The sequence below is a fragment of the Coregonus clupeaformis genome, chromosome 8 (genome assembly GCF_020615455.1).
Source record: "Coregonus clupeaformis isolate EN_2021a chromosome 8, ASM2061545v1, whole genome shotgun sequence".
NCBI lineage: Eukaryota > Metazoa > Chordata > Actinopteri > Salmoniformes > Salmonidae > Coregonus > Coregonus clupeaformis.
The window spans coordinates 53,922,548-53,940,297 of record NC_059199.1 but is presented as its reverse complement, the minus strand read 5'-3'; the positions used below and the strand labels follow the sequence as shown (position 1 = coordinate 53,940,297).

Here is a 17,750-nt window from a genome sequence, read left to right as displayed (position 1 = left end):
TGAGTGATATGTTGTTATTATATGTGCCAATGGCCACATAAAAAGTTAAGCGATGTCATACACATGATTTCTAACCAATAAGAAATATATGAAATCCACACAGAGTGCCATGGGTTGGACTCTATAGAGCTTTTACCATAGATATAGAACACTCGATAGATAGGCTGATTCATAAGAGGGGGGGTGTAGCTGAGGAAGACAAAGGGTAGAAAAGGGAAGAGAGAAAGAGGCATAGGTGGAATGAAAAGGGGAGTGCATTTTCAGTAACAAATATGGCAACTTCCTCATTGCTTGAATTCTTTTTCTGGGTGTGAGCTGAAATATAGAAATATGTATACACAGAAGCTACAACAAAACAAACATGGATAACCAAAAACAAATGCGTTTAGATATAAGAAGAATTTCAATGTTGTAAAGTGAAGGATGATCCTTATTGGTATCGGGCTATTGATTTGTATTATGGAGTTAATCGGTTATGAGTGTTTGTGTGTGCGTGTTTGTATGGGTGTAAGGTTTATCCATCTCTCTACTGATATCCTACCACACAATCGCTAACATGACACAGTCCATTACCTATAATGGCATTCTGACATGAAAAAAATGGTCACTTGGTCACAAACACCGAGATTCACAAGTCCCTACATACTGTAAGCACAAGAAGAAAAACAACAACACACCAAACAAAAACAAGACAAAGACAAAAACAAACAACAAACCTCCCTTGCGATCCTCATAAGAATCTACACCAAAAAATGGATAAAAAATAAGTTTTTTTCCCAAAGTTACTACTGTAAGGACAATTTATATGTTTATCTCCAGAACTCTGTAAGTGGTTAGTGAGATAGTAGGCCTAAGAGGGTCTAAAATGGTCGTCCGACACAAACCCCTCAGCAAGACGAGCACCTACCTACCCTGTCGACCAGCACCCACAGATCATAGCGGTTAAGTACAACTGAGTGCCCTTGCCTGCAATACTGTACTCCTTCTCCCTAGCAATAGATCCAGGATCATGTTAACCTAACCCTGGTCATAACCATACTTTAATGCTGCCCCTAGCAACAGATCTAGGATCAAATAACACATTTCGGCACAGGGTTTGTTAGCAGCAGCCACCGCTTCACTATAAAGGGGTGCTGGCTTTGAAAGGGTGACTTGCTTGGCTGTCCACCTTAAAACAAATGGTCGGAACATATTTACAATACTCTTTTTGACTCAGTTTGGTATTCATAAAGAGTCTTGGAGTAGGAGTGCTGATCTAGGATCAGTTTTTCCTTTTAAATCATAATGAGTACAATTATATAGACGGGGGGGGGGACCTGATCTTAGATCAGGGCTCCTTTTCTGAGATGCTTTGTGAATACAGGCCCTGATCTACATAATGAGGTTAATACATGTGGAGGTGTATATAACAAATAAAGGTAAATGCATAGGATACAAATCAGTTCCAACACTATACGATAAACAGCGAGCAATACAAAACCAGATCACAAAATCTGCGATCGAAATAAAAGGCTTGGTCATTGGCACTGGGGGTAGGGAAAGAGAGGGTTGGAGGAGAGGTGAGGGTGGGGGTTATAGGAGCAGAAAAGGGAGGTTTTTTTTCCAAAGAAAGTGGTGGCCATTGTGTTGGTAAGAGTGACTATACAATTATAGAAAGGTCTTTGTGTAAGTCTTTTTGAGGTCTTACAACATCAGAGAAGGTTTCATTAGGGTCAGGATCCCTCGGGAGCCTTAGCTCACACACAGGTGATCACTGTCCCTGCCTAGACCCTTTAGTTTTGCAGACATATATAATGGAATATACATGTGTTTGATGCCATTCCATTCACTCCATTCCGGCCATTATTATGAGTCGTCCTCCCCTCAGCAGCCTCCACTGGTATGCGAGTGCAACCACACTTACACACATACATTTTCATATTTTACACATTAGTTGTCACATACACCAATTCTGCTAAGGCTTCTTTGTAGGGATGAAACACAGTGTAATATACGTAAATGAGTAATTATTTCATTTGAATCAACAGTCTTGTTTATTTATTGATGTACGGTGGCTGAGACAGCTCAAAATGCGTTAGGGATTAGGAATGAGATTATTCAGAGTGTAGTTGACTGTTGTGTGTTTATTGATGATTCATGCAGTACTTGGGCGTTTCACACACGAGATAATGAACAATTTCCGTATATCATTGATTTATATATTTTACTTTGTTTTCATGATATTGAGCCTGTTTTTTTCTTTCTACCATTTTGTTCTTTCCTTACATTTCTTTTCAGAGGCTGTAGTCCCGCCCCCTTCTCTGCTCTTTGATTGGTCAGTTGTTTTACATAGTGAAAAACTATTCGCCTGGAATTTGAGTGGCATTGGCTGAGCAGAAAGACGAATGTTTATATATTTTGAAGATGGGACGATAAACCGAAAATTACCCACACTGACATTGCCTTCCTCTAACCGATGCATTTGACTTACGTAGGTAATTTTCTGTGATTTTGCTATACAACGTTCATGTAGATTGTTCTAAAACCATTATTGTGTCAGTAGTAATAGCTTATACATTATGTTGATTCCTACTATGAAAGTATTCGCCTGTTCCTGTTTCGTTGTTGGCTGTTGACTCTCTCTCTCTCCCCACTGTTTGCGCACAGAGGAGGGAGAAATGCATTCTGAGAAGCACAAGCATATGACCGTTGCTCAAAATACTATTGTAAGAAAAATACAGTTTTCAAAGCAGCTATTGATGTTTTAGTTACAGAGAGGAGAGTCACAGCTTTCTGTGAGTATATCATGTATTTCTCACCTCTTAATATTGAGTTCATGGCCCTACTTTACAACTGGAGTAGGCTGTAGTTAGTATGGTTTTGATGCGCCCGCGTAGCGGAGCTGAGCGCGCCATTTGCAGTGAATAGGCCTACATCAAGTAGCCTAGCCTAGCCTAGCGCTGGAAAGTTTTTGTAGGACATTAGCCTGCATTTACTGATATATTAATCAATTAGCCTCAATGGCTCTCTAGCAACAATATCATATTTAGTGTTTTGAGTTCCCACTTCCTCAGGTGGTGAATAATAGCTTATACGCCAATATGCACAAAGATGTCGGCAAATTCTCTGAAGAGCCAAATATCTATCTGATAATTCTAGATCCTATTTTGACAGATTGCACATCAAAATATCAATCATGCATTTATTTCCTGGATATGTTAGATGAAATAGCTTACTTTTTTAATCATAGGCTACCATCTCAGTTGTCTTACTTGGCACTTGAGAAAATTGTCTAGAGCCCTGCCGATAATGTAAAGTAACTGTCCATTAAATATTTTTGTTGTTGTTGTTGTTATCGAATAAAATAGTTACGTTTTTAGTTACACCTTATTGTAAAAGTGTATTATAAAAACGTATACAAAATTATTATATTTATTAACTTAAAACATTATATGAAGCACTATATGAACTATATATTAAAAACACTAAAATATATTTTATAAGGATATAAAATATATTGTTAACTTTTTTCATATCATATAGTTCATATAATGCTTCATATAGTGTTTTAAGTTGATCAATATAATAATTTTGTATACGTTTTTATAATACGCTTTTACAATAAGGTGTCTTTTTATAATACGATTTCACAGTAAAGGAGCTCTGTGTAAAACACAATGAGGGTAAATAGGTGTGACTGTTTAAGTGATAACATTTCACTAACGTTGAATTACCGAATACATAAACTTAATATCATAATAACATTTTCTTCTTTGATAATTCCATGCAATGGCTGGACTGAAGGCAAATATTGGCTTTTTCTACCAAAACACTTTTTAAAATCCAATGGTCTGATGATGTCATCTGAGTTTTGAATAAAGGGAATATGACACCTGTACTATAGGTGTTTTCTTGCTCAACAGATAAAGCAATGCATAATGCTAAGTTAAGTGGAATCCTAACTTCCACTTAAGTCACATTTTCACTTTGTATCCCAATGCATGACTAAGTGAACATTTGACTGAAGTTAGGATTTGCCCCTTAATGAAATAGCAATTCATGTCAATGCAAGATTGACTGAATAATATGGTTACACATCTAAAGTATGTAACTAATGACAAAAGGTTAATCCTAATGGCCTAACACAGGAGATGTAAATACTGGATCTGATATAATGGTGCTCTTCCTGCAACATCTAGGTCGAACTGGAGGGGGTCCCATACACACACACACACACACACACACAAAACAGTGTTACAGGTACACAAGCTAACCCACACATCTTTTAACAAAGAGGGATAGGCTTTGGCTTTGTCTTTCATTCTTTCTTTCTCTTTTTCATTCTCTCCATCTTTCTCGCATCTTGAGCTCTTCCTCTTCCTCCTTTAGCCAAGAAAGACGAGATCATGGCAGACGTGGCAGCGAAGCATCGTGGCGATCTGATTGGTTAATTGGAGAGGGGCTGCTAGTTTTTGTGTCATGTAGTGTCTGTTAGTGGAACGGGGGTGAGGAGGGGTGAAGGAGGGGGGTCGAGATGGTTGGAGTGCCAGGGGTCAAAGTGCAAAGGTCAGGGTTGATGACCTCACACTTTTTTAGGGGGAGGGGCCAGCTTGATGATCTCGTCTTCAGAGGGTTGGCGAATTATATCTGAGGAGAGAGAGAGAGGGAGAGAGAGAGAGAGAGAGAGAGAAAGAGAGAGAGAGAGAGGAGAGAGAGAGAAGAGAGAGAGAGAGAGAGAAGTCTCAGTAAAATAGTTTGTTATTTGGCAGAGGGGATGCGTGTGAGCTTGGTGTCACACACACACACACACACACACACACACACACACGCACACACACACGCACACACACACACCTTTGTATTTCTTGGCAGAAGGGATGCGTGTGAGCTTGGTGTCGATCTCGTCGTCCTCAGAGATCTTGAGTACGGTGGTACGATACTCAATGACCCGGGTCAGCAGGTCTGGTCGTCGTGAGATCTCAAAGATGTGCTCGATGTATGACAGGTTATCTATAAGAAGGGAAACATAGGGCGACATTTTTTAGGTGCAAAAGAGCAAAGATCTGTGCAAAAATACTAATTATAATATGAAAGTCATTTAATTTGAAACATTTCTTAAACATTGTGTGTTATAAGATCTTTGCTCGTTTGCTCCATGAAACAACCCTCCATCCCTCCCTCTCCTCCGAACCCTCCATCCCTCCCTCTCCTCCGAACCCTCCCTCTCTCTCTGCGTCCCTCACACTGTGCCAGTTTGTCATTCTTCTCCTGGTAATTGAATCACTCTCCACTCCTAGAGCCCTATGAAATCTGTGTAGCGGAGAACGTTGACGGAATCCCATTTAAACGGAATTCAACAATGTTCCAAAATGTATTGACCTTAGTAGGAAATCAACTTCATGTATTGAACTTATTAGAAACTGTTAATCATAAGACATGAACAAAATGCATCAGTGGTTCGTATTTTCCTGTATCTTTCTGAAACGGCACAGGAACGCCCATGTCTGTGTGTATGTGTGTGGTGTGGGCGTATACTTTGTGTAGCCGTTAGCGATGATGATGCTAATGATAACGTCTTCTGGTAGAGATGGAAAGGTTTCCCAAAAACCTTCTGAATTAAATGTTAACTACAATTTAGCCTATGCCTATCTGGCAGAATGATATCATGATTATTTGCATCAATCCTGTGGCCATTTGTTTTGCAAACTTTGCAATCATGTGAACACTAAAGAAACAGTGCTAACCAAACAATGGTCTCTGGCTGGTGTGCACATGAATTAAAGGGTAACTACACACCAAAATCAAAACATCTTAGATTTTCCCCAGACCTCAAAAGTGGTCTCCTGATGTGGTTTAAGCATTGTTGTGGACATCGAACATCAAATGCTGTTGTTTTTCTATCAAAAAATTGTTTTGCTTTTGAGAGGGAGAACCTGGAATAACAAAACGGAGAAAACAGAATTTTGGGAAAAACTAAATGGAATCAGTCAAAAAATACAACAGATTTTATATGGTCCATCTTGCCCTCCCTTCCTCCTCCTTATTCCCTTCCCAAATGTTCATCTGGGAAACCTGGAAAATTCTCCCTCTCTCACCCTGTGCCAGCTTTTCATTTTCCTCCAGGTAGTTGAACCACTCCTTGGAGGAGGTGATGGTGTTGCTCTGGTCCTCTGTGATGTCCTCCTTGCAGGCTGACTTGAGTTGGTCCAAGTCCTCGTTGGTGATGTTCTCAGACAGGTCACTGAGCAAAGAACTGTACTCCGACATGGTCTGAGGGAGGGAGGAGGAAGGAGGGAGGAGGAGGGAGGGCAGGAAGGGAAAGAGAGAAGAGAGAGCATTTAGTTAATTTCTCTCCCCCTTTTCTCTCTCTTTTTCTCTCAATCTCACTCGCTCTCTCTCCCTTTCAATTTTTTTGTCTCTCTCTACTCTACCCTCCAACCCCCGTCTCCCTTTTTCTTAACCCCCCCCTCTCTCTCTCGCTCTCTAGGACGAGGCTGACACTGCTTCCCCACATAGTAGGGCCACTGTCTCAGTCCCTCACATTCTCATGAACACAAACATGCTTTTGTTTGCTGCTCTCCTCTGTCCCTTGCTCCCTCCCTCGATCCCAGTGTGTGGAGAGTGAAGGGGGGAGAGAACGTCTCTTCTGTCTCTCTACCTCTCTCTCTCTCTCCATCTCCTCTCTCATACCCTTCCCCCCTCTATCCCAGTGTAAGGAGGGTAGAGAGGGGTGACAAGGTCGCCATCCTAGCCCAGGCAGCCCCTCTCCCCCGTGAGCAAACTCCTAAATCTACCAAATGGCAGCCTTCTGGCCTAGCACCTAGCAAAACGGGTTCCAACAGTATTCAAAGTAATTTCAAACACTTTATCTGTGCTTCATGGACCAACAGAATCGTCTCAAATCTGTAATCCCCGCCCATCTGACACTAAGCAGGCTAGAGCAAAGTTATTGCTCTAGCCTGCCTAGTTATTGGAAATATTATAAATAGTATTTGAACCCAGTTCTGGCTGTCCTAGAGCCTAGCACACCATATAGACTGTTCATTTGACTAGAGAGCAATGCCACTGTGCTATTCTCCATCTTACACCCGATCAAACATCTCTGGAGAGACCTGAAAATAGCTGTGCAGCGACGCGCCCCATCCAACCTGACAGAGCTTGAGAGGATCTGCAGAGAATGGGAGAAACTCCCCAAATACAGGTGTGCCAAGCTTGTAGCATCATACCCAAGAAGACTCAAGGCTGTAATCGCTGCCAAAGGTGCTTCAACAAAGTACTGAGTAAAGGGTCTGAATACTTATGTAAATGTGATATTTCTGTTTTTTTATGTGTAGATTGATTAGGGAAAAAAACGATTTAATCCATTTTAGAATAAGGCTGTAACGTAACAAAATGTGGAAAAAGTCAAGGGGTCTGAATACTTTCCGAATGCACTGGTCACTTTAATAATGTTTACATACTGTTTTACCCACTTTACATGTATATAATGTATTCTAGTCAAGGCCTATCCTATTTAACTATTGCTGTACATATACTATTCTATCCTACGTATTACATATACATACACTATCAGTCAAAAGTATGGATACACAAACTCATTCGAGGGTTTTTCTTTATTATTACTATTTTTTACATTATAGAATAATAGTGAAGACATCAAAACTATGAACTAACACATATTGAATCATGTAGTAAACAAAAATGTGTTAAACAAATCAAAATATATTGTATATTTGAGATTCTTCAAATAGCCACCCTTTGCCTTGATGACAGCTTTGTACACTCTTGGCATTCTCTCAACCAGCTTCACCTGGAATGCTTTTCCAACAGTCTTGAAGTAGTTCCTACATATGCTGAGCACTTGTTGGCTGCTTTTCCTTCACTCTGCCGTCCGACTCATCCCAAACCATCTCAATTGGGTTGAGGTCGGGGGATTGTGGAAGCCAGATCATCTGATGCAGCACTACATCACTCTCCTTCTTGGTAAAATAGCCCTTACACAGCCTGGAGGTGTGTTGGGTCATTGTCCTGTTGAAAAACAAATTATAGTCCCACTAAGCCCAAACCAGATGGGATGGCGTATCGTTGCAGAATGATGTGGTAGCCATGTTGGTTAAGTGTGCCATGAATTCTAAATAAATCACAGACAGTGTCACCAGCAAAGCACCCCCACACCATCACACCTCCTCCTCCATGCTTTACGGTGGGTACCACACATGCAGAGATCATCCATTCACCTACTCTGCGTCTCACAAAGACACAGCGGTTGGAACCAAAAAGCAAGTCTCTTCTTCTTATTGGTGTCCTTTAGTAGTGGTTTCTTTGCAGTAATTCGACCATGAAGGCCTGCTTAACGTAGTCTCCTCTGAACAGTTGATGTTGAGATGTGTCTGTTACTTGAACTCTGTGAAGCATTTATTTGGGTTTCATCATGGCGCTTGATGGTTTTTGCAACTGCACTTAAAGAAACTTTCAAAGTTCTTGAAAGTTTCCTGATTGGCTGACCTTCATGTCTTAAAGTAATGATGGACTGTCGTTTCTCTTTGCTTATTTGAGCTGTTCTTGCCATAACATGGACTTCGTCTTTTACCAAATAGGGCAATCTTCTGTATACCAACCCTACCTTGTCACAACACAACTGATTGGCTCAAACGCATTAAGAAGGAAAGAAATTCCACACATTAACTTTTAACAAGGCACACCTGTTAATTGAAATGCATTCCATGTGACTATCTCATGAAGCTGGTTGAGAGAATGCCAAGAGTGTGCAAAGCTGTCATCAAGGCAAAGGGTGGCTACTTTGAAGAATCTCAAATATAAAATATATTTGTTTAACACGTTTTTGGTTACTACATGATTCCATATGTGTTATTTAATAGTTTTGATGTCTTCACTATTATTCTACAATGTAGAAAATAGTAAAAATAAAGAAAAACCCTGGAATGAGTAGGTGTGTCCAAACCTTTGACTGGTACTGTACATGTGCACAAGCACACAGGCAAGCACACAGGCAGGCACGCAGGCACACACTGTCAGCACGCAGGCACACACTGTCAAGCATGCACGCATGCATGCACATACACAAACATACAATTGTCATCGAGTTAAAGGAAACAGCGGGTAAACTATGAGGGTAAAAACATGCCTCACATACCTGTTGAGCCATATTTCTCACTGTAAGAGGGGGCAGAGTGAGAGCGATTGAGTATTCTCCTCTCTCTCCCTCCCTCTCTCTCACTGTCCCCCTTTCTCTCTCTCTCGCTCTCTCTCTCTTTCGCTCTCTCTCTCTGTCTCTCTCTCTCTCTCTCTCTCTCTCTCTCTCTCTCTAGCTCCATCACTCTATTGCAATGGCTACTCGACCTTTGGATGCCTATTCTCTATTGCTGGGTGGGGTGAGGGGTGTGCACGTCAAATAGAGCTAAGGGACCTGAAAGGTCTGTTTGTGTGTGTGAGTTTGTGTGTGTGTGTGTCTGAGTGGGGGACTCGTTACTGTCTGGCTATACAGGCTGCACCACACACACTGACACACACATACACACCACTACTACTACCACCACTACTCAAACTCCATTCACCCTTCATACTGCTCAAGTTGCCATAGAGACCAGGCCCTGCTTTGTCTTTCAGACACACCGACACAGACATTTTGACCAGAGTCAAAAGTAGTGCAATATGTAGGGAATATGGTGCTATTTGGGATACACCATAATGGGGTGTGGGAGTGGGAGATGAACACACAGGAATCAAGGAGACAAGAGGAGAGATGCCAGAGAGAGAGAGAGAGAGAGAGAGAGAGAGAGAGAGAGAGAGAGAGAGAGAGAGAGAGAGAGAGAGAGAGAGAGAGAGAGAGAGAGAGAGAGAGAGAGAGAGAGAGAGAGATAATGAGAAAGGGATAGAGGGATAGAGAGAGTAGAGTATTGAGCTTTTGAATGTGACAACATGGTGCCAATGTGACTATGGTGACAACGTCTGACTAATGTCAACACAAACACAGACACACAGACACACACACACACCAACACACAGGCTCACTGTTCGACAACTCTATGACTAATATCTTTTTAACTTGGACCGCTCCATTAAATCTCTGCTTTAGCCATGGTGTGTGTGTGTGTGCGCTTTTGAACCATGGGCCTCAAAGCTTGACCAGGATAAAATGGCAAAAATGCGATCTTTACATGTAACCATGACAACCATGTTACTGTGAGGTGAGCTGAAAAATTACTCTGACAGGGATTTAGGAAGGGAAAAAAATACCTCCATCTCTCTCTCTCTCTCTCTCTCTCTCTCTGTGTTATCTCCTTTTCTCTAATCTTCCTCTCTCACTCTTTTTTCCGCTTCCTCTGTTATATGTTGCTCTCTGTCTGCCTCTCTCTCCCCCTCTCTCTCTATTTTGTATCTGTGTGTGTGTGTGTCTTGGTGAGAGAAAGACAGCCTTCTGAGACACAGAGCAGTGAGAGTGGTCACAGGGCATGATAACAGGGCTCCCTCCCTCCCTCCTCCTTCCCTCTCACTCTCAGTATCTCTATGCCTGCTTTGTTGTCTCTCTATCAGTCGTTCTCTTAAATCTCTCACTCACTATTAAACCTCAATTCTCCTATATATTTTCTAAATTCAATCCCTCCATGCCAGCCCCACGTTCCCTCTCGACTATCATCCAGAAGGCGGGGTCAGTACAGGTGCATCAAAGCTGGGACCGAGAGAATGAAAAACAGCTTCTATCTCAAGGCCATCAGACTGTTAAATAGCCATCACTAGCACATTAGAGGCTGCTGCTGCCTATTGAAATCACTGGCCACTTTAAGAAATGGAACACTAGTCACTTTAATAATGTTTACATATCTTGCACTACTCATCTCATATGTATATACTGCATTCTATTCTATAATATTCTACTGTATCTTAGTCCATGCCGCTCTGTCATTGCTTGTCCATATATGTATATATTCTTAAATTCTATTCCTTACTAGATTTGTGTGTATTGGGTATATGTTGTGAAATTGTTAGATATTACTTGTTAGATATTACTGCACTGTCGGAGCTGGAAGCACAAGCAAATTTACCACTGTTCCAGTAGTTTTAAACATCTTCATTATTGCCCTAATAGTGGTATATTTAGTTTTTTTGCTGTTTTCTTTTCTCCCATTGCCTGATTTATGAAGATTCACAACCATTTCTCTCTTTTCGTTTGTGAGTTCTTTGCCTTTTACAATGGTGATGAATGACAAATGGATTTTACATGCGTATTACCTCATTTTATATCCCAGTGAAACAGGAAGCCATGGAAGGCCACAATACAGTTCCTTAAAGCGGCAATCAGGAGTAAAAACAATAATAAAGCATCCTCCCCGCCCCTGTTTCAGTAAAACGCTGAGGGATGGGGCTGGTAACCACTCTCAATTAATTTTACAGCTATGGCTGCAAGGACTGACCATCCATGATATTACAATTCTAGGTTTAACAATGTTTTGAGGCTATATAGGGTTTGTTTACACTTACTTTGTTTACAAACATTGGGGTAAAACAAGCTTATAAAATGCATTGGGAAAGTATTCCGACCATTTGACTTTTTCCACATTTTGTTACGTTACAGTCTTATTCTAAAATTGATTAAACTGTTTTTCCCCCTCATCAATCTACACACAATAGCCCATAATGACAAAGCAAAAACTGTTTTTTAGAATAAAATAAAATAAACTGAAATATAAAATTTACATAAGTATTCAGACCCTTGACTCAGTACGTTGTTGAAGAACCTTTGGTAGCGATTACAGCCTCGAGTCTTCTTGGGTATTACGCTACAAGCTTGGCACACCTGTATTTGGGGAGTTTCTCCCATTATTCTCTGCAGATCCTCTCAAGCTGTCAGGTTGGATTGGGAGCGTCGCCTCACAGCTATTTTCAGGTCTCTCCAGAGATGTTCGATCGGGTTAAAGTCTGGGCTCTGGCTGGGCCACTCAAGGACATTCAGAGACTTGTCCCGAAGCCACTCCTGCATTGTCTTGGCTGTGTGCTTAGGGTCGTTGTCCTGTTGGAAGGTGAACCGTCGCCCCAGTCTGAGGTCCTGAGCGCTCTGGAGCATGTTTTCATCAAGGATCTCTCTGTACTCTGTTCATCTTTCACTTGATCCTGACTACTCTCCCAGTCCCTGCTGCTGAAAAACATCCCCACAGCATGATGCTGCCACCACCATGCTTCACCGTAGGGATGGTATTGGCCAGGTGATGAGCGGTGCCTGGTTTCCTCCAGACGTGACGCTTGGCATTCAGGCTAAAGAGTTCAATCTTGGTTTCATCAGACCAGAGAATCTTGTTTCTCATGGTCTGAGAATCCTTTAAGTGCCTTTTGGCAAACTCCAAGCGGGCTGTCATGTGCCTTTTACAGAGGAGTGGCTTCTGTCTGGTCACTCTGCCATAAAGGCCTGATTGGTGGAGTGCTGCAGAGATGGTTGTCCTTCTGGAAGGTTCTACCATCTCCACAGAGGAAATCTTGAGCTCTGTCAGAGTGACCATTGGGTTCTTGGTCGCCTCCCTGACCAAGGCCCTTCTCCCCCGATTGCTCAGTTTGGCTGGGCGGCCATCTCTAGGAAGAGTCTTGGTGGTTCCAAACTTCTTCCATTTAAGAATGATGGAGGCCACTGTGTTCTTGGGGACCTTCAATGCTGCAGAAATGTTTTGGTACCCTTCCCCTGATCTGTGTCTCGACACAATCCTGTCTCGGCGCTCTACGGACAATTCCTTCAACCTCATGGCTTGGTTTTTGCTCTGACATGCACTGTCAACTGTGGGACATTATATAAACAGGTATGTGCCTTTCCAAATCATGTCCAATCAATTGAATTTACCACAGGTGGACTCCAATCAAGTTGTAGAAACATCTCAAGGATGATCAATGGAAACAGGATGCACCTGAGCTCAATTTCGAGTCTCATAGCAAAGGGTCTGAATACTTATGTAAATAATTGCAAAAATGGCTAAAAACCTGTTTTCGCTTTGTCATTATGGGGTATTGTGTGTAGATTGTTGAGGAAAAACATTTATATAATCAATTTTAGAATAATGCTGTAATGTAACAAAATGTGGAGAAAGTGAAGGGTTCTGAATACTTATCGAATGCACTGTATTTTTGCTTCTGATAGGGTACGACATTTGAACTAAGCTCATGAGGCATTTATAAGTTATATTCTTCAAGAATCTATGGGTACATATCATCAATTTATAAATCAAAAAATCTATTTAGCAACTGCTGATTGCCCCTTTAAACTGAGATGAAAATGTTGAATGTTAATGCAAATGTAATTTTGTTTGATTTTATCGCTAAGAATCATTAGGGGTGCCAGTAATTTTGACACCCTTCTTTTTTAGATACAAAATTATTACTTGTTAAAAAAAATCTCTTTCTTTGGGCATTTATATTTGTATAAAATAATATAATTTTCCAAATTTTCTGAGCATACAATATAGCTCAGTATTTCTATTATTTATTTTATACAGTCTTCTTTGCTCATCTTTATCAAGGGTGAAAATAAATTTGGAGGTGACAGTAAACTGTCCCATCTTGTGACGCTACCCAAAACAAACATAAACAAACACCCCCAAAACAAGGACACAGGAAACGACAGGGGACATCAGCCTCTCTGCACGGTGTCACAGCACATCTCTGTTCTCTGTTGATATACCCTTGTGATCCCTGCTGGGCTAACGTCTAAACACAGACCCACTCCGTCCAAACTACTAAGCACAGGACTGGTGGTCAGCTGAAATGAAAATAAGACGATTATTTGGTTATACTACTGTATATTTACATTATTATGACATGGTGTTTTGTGTAAGATCTGTTTAATGATTCTTGATTCTTGATATATGAGTAATTCCTAACTTAGGCTCTGTGTCTAATTCAAATTCATCAGCGGTTTGAGTTGACTTTGGAATCAATTGGGCTATTGCATCCAACTTGGCATTTTTCAAAAACAATACTTTATGTCTGATACTAACAGTGATGCACTATTTCACTGGCTAAGTCTGTCTGTTCTCTGTTCTGCAGCTATAGGATGTAGCCCTTTCCTGCAGTCAAATGACCTAGTGGCCTCATGGGTGGAATATTATTATTATTTTTCCTAATTTCCTAATTAATAAACATTATTTTAGTTTTTACGCAGACAATGCTGTGTTTTTATGTCAAACAATTTTGTTATACTGTATTTCTGTTATGTATATCAAGTTTAATATTGGTAATATATTGGTGTAAATAAATGGTGTTTATTCGATTGGATAAAAGTAGCGACTCAGAGCTAGAAAATGGTATATCATACACAACAGTTGAGGAACAATGGGAAAGTAATTCTGCTTTGAATTTTGATAAAGTTGATAAACTTGTAACTTCACTTTTGAGAAAATGGCCCTTGAATGTTTTGGTACCTACTGGAGAGCTCTTCTTTGTCTACACCCATTCAGCATCGTTCACACCCTTTTAAGCTTTAGCCCCACCCATCTCTTTAAGGATTTACATCCTTAAATTCTGAGCGTTTTGCTCTCGGAGCGCACACTGGGCGCTCTGGCCGAAAAGTAGGGTTGATCCGAGCGTTCTGACCTAACAACAGCAGTCAAGCACCCAAACTAACTGGCTAATGTTGGCTAGCTTGCTAGCTACTTTCACACAAATGAGAGAACAGCTCACTCTGACCATTTTACTCGCCCTAGCAGAGCTGGTTAGGCTGTTTTTATGTTATCCAGAGCATTGGTGACTGCAACTGTGCTGCTCGCAACAATTTAATTATGCTTTTTTTGCCAATGTTTACTGACACCGGCCATATTCAACGGGTGTTGAGCTTTCGTAAATTTGTCAGTTATTCAGTGCTCTGGCACATTCAGACGAGAGTGCTCTGAAATCGGAGTAGATAGCCAGAGCAAATTTACCAGCTACGTCTATCGACAGTTGTCGCACTGACATCATAAACATTCTATTGAAATAGTTACTTGCATAGTGGAGTCTTTTCTCTTCTTTATGCAGTTTCACTTTTGAGTAATGTAACCTGTGTATCACCTTAAACTGAACAAGGTTGTGTCTGGCATTCACTGAACTGTGGTTTAAATCCCTGAGCTTCTACCCAGTCCTCATCTGAGATTTCTGAACCAAGTTCCTGCTTCCAAGTCCTTTTAATAGCTTTGTAGTGCCTTGCGGTCGGAGGCCGAGCAGTTGCCATACCAGGCAGTGATGCAACCAGTCAGGATGCTCTCTGATGCAGCTGTATAACTTTTTGAGGATCTGAGGACCAAATCTTTTCAGTCTCCTGAGGGGGAATAGGCTTTGTCATGCCCTCTTAATAGTGTCTGTGGATACCTCTATGTGGGCCTGTAGCACATCATAAAGTCTAGAGACCGACCCTTTTGAATGGGTTTAACCAGGTTCAATGTTAGCTAGCTAACATTAGGCTATAACTAGCAATGCAAATGGATCTGAGATACGAATAATATATCTACACAGATCATACACGTAACGTTAGTTAGCTAGCCAGCCAGCTAATGTTAGCTAGCTAGCTAACAGTACACTTTAACTTTGAAATGAAAACGACTTTCTGATGAAATTAGAAACGTGTAATATCTGAAAATGTAGCTAGCTAGACTCTCTTACCCGTATACATAGATGGACGCTTCTCCCTCTCTGTCACAGATGCCATGGTTGCCCTTCGTTTGAAGATGTAATCCGTAGCCTTCTGTGTGTTCTCTTTACGACTCCATCTGCATATTTGCAATCAAACGCCAACATTTTCTCCATCTCCTTAGCTAAAATACTCTAATTCCACTCATTTCAAAATTCAGTCCTCCAGAAAGTGGAGAGCAACACTTATGCAGTTCTACTACGTGATATCTTTCAAAAAAGCCGCATTAGAAAGGATTACCTACACATACTGACCAGCTCATATTATAGACAGTGCTACATGGCAGACCAATCTGAACTCATCTCTTGGCATGTCCAGCCCACTCATTATCTCAGCCAATCATGGCTAGCGGGACGGTTGCTGTCTTTTTACGTGGCTAAACCAACTAGGCTTGTAATTTAACAATTGTATTCATATTTACAGATGGCATACAATCTAGTTTCCTGAAATGAGTCACATTTGTGTTCAGATGAAGTGGATGCTAAGCTAGAGGACTGTTTCGCTAGCACAGACTGGAATATGTTCAGGGATTCATCGGATAACATTGAGGAGTTTACCACATCAGTCACCGGCTTCATTAATAAGTGCATTGACGATGTTGGCCCCACAGTGACCGCACGTACATATCCCAACCAGAAGCCATGGATTACATACAACATCGGCACTGAGCTAAAGGTGAGAGCTGCCGCTTTGAAGGAGTGGGACACTAATCTGGACGCTTATGAGAAATCCCGCTACGACCTCCGATGAGCCATCAAACAGTCAAAACGTCAATACAGGACTAAGATTGAATCCTACTACGCCGGCGCTAATGCTCGTCGGATGTGGCAGGGCTTGCAACTATCACGGATTACAAAGGGAAACCCAGCTGCGAGCTGCCCAGCGACTTGAGCCTACTAGACAAGCTAAATTCCTTCTATACTCGCTTTGAGGCAAGCAACACCGAAACATGCATGAGAGTACCATCTGTTCCGGACAACTGTGTGATCTCGCACTATGTAGCTGATGTGAGTGAGACCTTTAAAACAGGTTAATATTCACAAGGCCGCGGGGCCAGACGGATTACCAGGACGCGTACTCAGAGCAAGCGCTGACCAGCTGGCAAGTGTCTTCACTGACATTTTCAACCTCTCCCTGACCCAGTCTGTAATACATACATGTTTCAAGCAGAACACCATAGTCCCTGTGCCCAAGAATGCCAAGGTAACCTGTGTAAATGACTATCGCCCCGTAGCACTCGCATCTGTAGCCATGAAATGCTTTGAAAGGCTGGTCATGGCTCACATCAACACCATCATCCCAGACACCCTGGAACAACTCCAATTCGCATACTGCCCCAACAGATCCACACATCCACAGATGATGCAATCTCTATTGCACTCCACACTGCCCTCTCCCACCTGGACAAGAGAAACACCTATGTGAGAATGCTGTTCATTGACTATAGCTCAGCATTCAACACCATAGTTCCCTCCAAGCTCATCACTAAGATCAGGACCCTGTGACTAAACACCTCCCTCTGCAACTGGATACTGGACATCCTGACGGGCCGCCCCCCAGGTGGTGAGGGTAGGCAACAACACATCTGCCACGCTGACCCTCAACACGGGGGCCACTCAGGGGTGTGTGCTTAGTCCCCTCCTGTACTCCCTGTTCACCAACGACTGCGTGGCCACGCATGACGCCAACATCATCATTAAGTTTGCTGACGACATGACGTGCTTGGCCTGATCACGACGACGATGAGAAAGCCTATAGGGTTGTCAGTGACCTGGCAGTGTGGTACCAGGACAACAACCTCTCCCTCAACATCAGCAAGACAAAGGAGCTGATTGTGGACTAAAGGAAATGGAGGGCAGAGCATGCCCCCATCCACATCAAGTGGTGGAGCAGGTCGAGAGCTTCAAGTTCCCCGGTCTCCACATCACTAAGGAATTATTATGGTCCACACACGCCAACACAGTCGTGAAAAAAGCATGACAATACCTCTTCCTCCTCAGAAGGCTGAAAAGATTTGGCATGGGCCCTCAGATCCTCAAAAAGTTCTACAGCTGCACCATTGAGAGAATCTGGCTGCATCACCGCTTGGTATGGCAACTGCTTGGCATCCGAC

At 41.9% G+C, this 17,750-nt stretch overlaps 1 protein-coding gene across 1 annotated transcript in view; it reads right to left on the bottom strand.

The window, feature by feature from the left end:
- Window positions 1-4,464: 4,464 nt before the first annotated feature.
- Window positions 4,465-17,750, bottom strand: part of LOC121571334 (astrocytic phosphoprotein PEA-15-like) — a 46,608-nt gene continuing 33,322 nt past the window's right edge. The window contains exons 2-5 of the mRNA XM_041882737.2: window positions 9,134-9,153; window positions 6,075-6,249; window positions 4,834-4,989; window positions 4,465-4,626 (exon numbers count right to left, since the gene is read on the bottom strand). Of these exons, the coding sequence (XP_041738671.2) occupies window positions 4,562-4,626; window positions 4,834-4,989; window positions 6,075-6,249; window positions 9,134-9,145 (408 nt within the window). The 5' untranslated portion in view covers window positions 9,146-9,153 and the 3' untranslated portion in view covers window positions 4,465-4,561. The remainder of the gene's footprint in view (window positions 4,627-4,833; window positions 4,990-6,074; window positions 6,250-9,133; window positions 9,154-17,750) is intronic.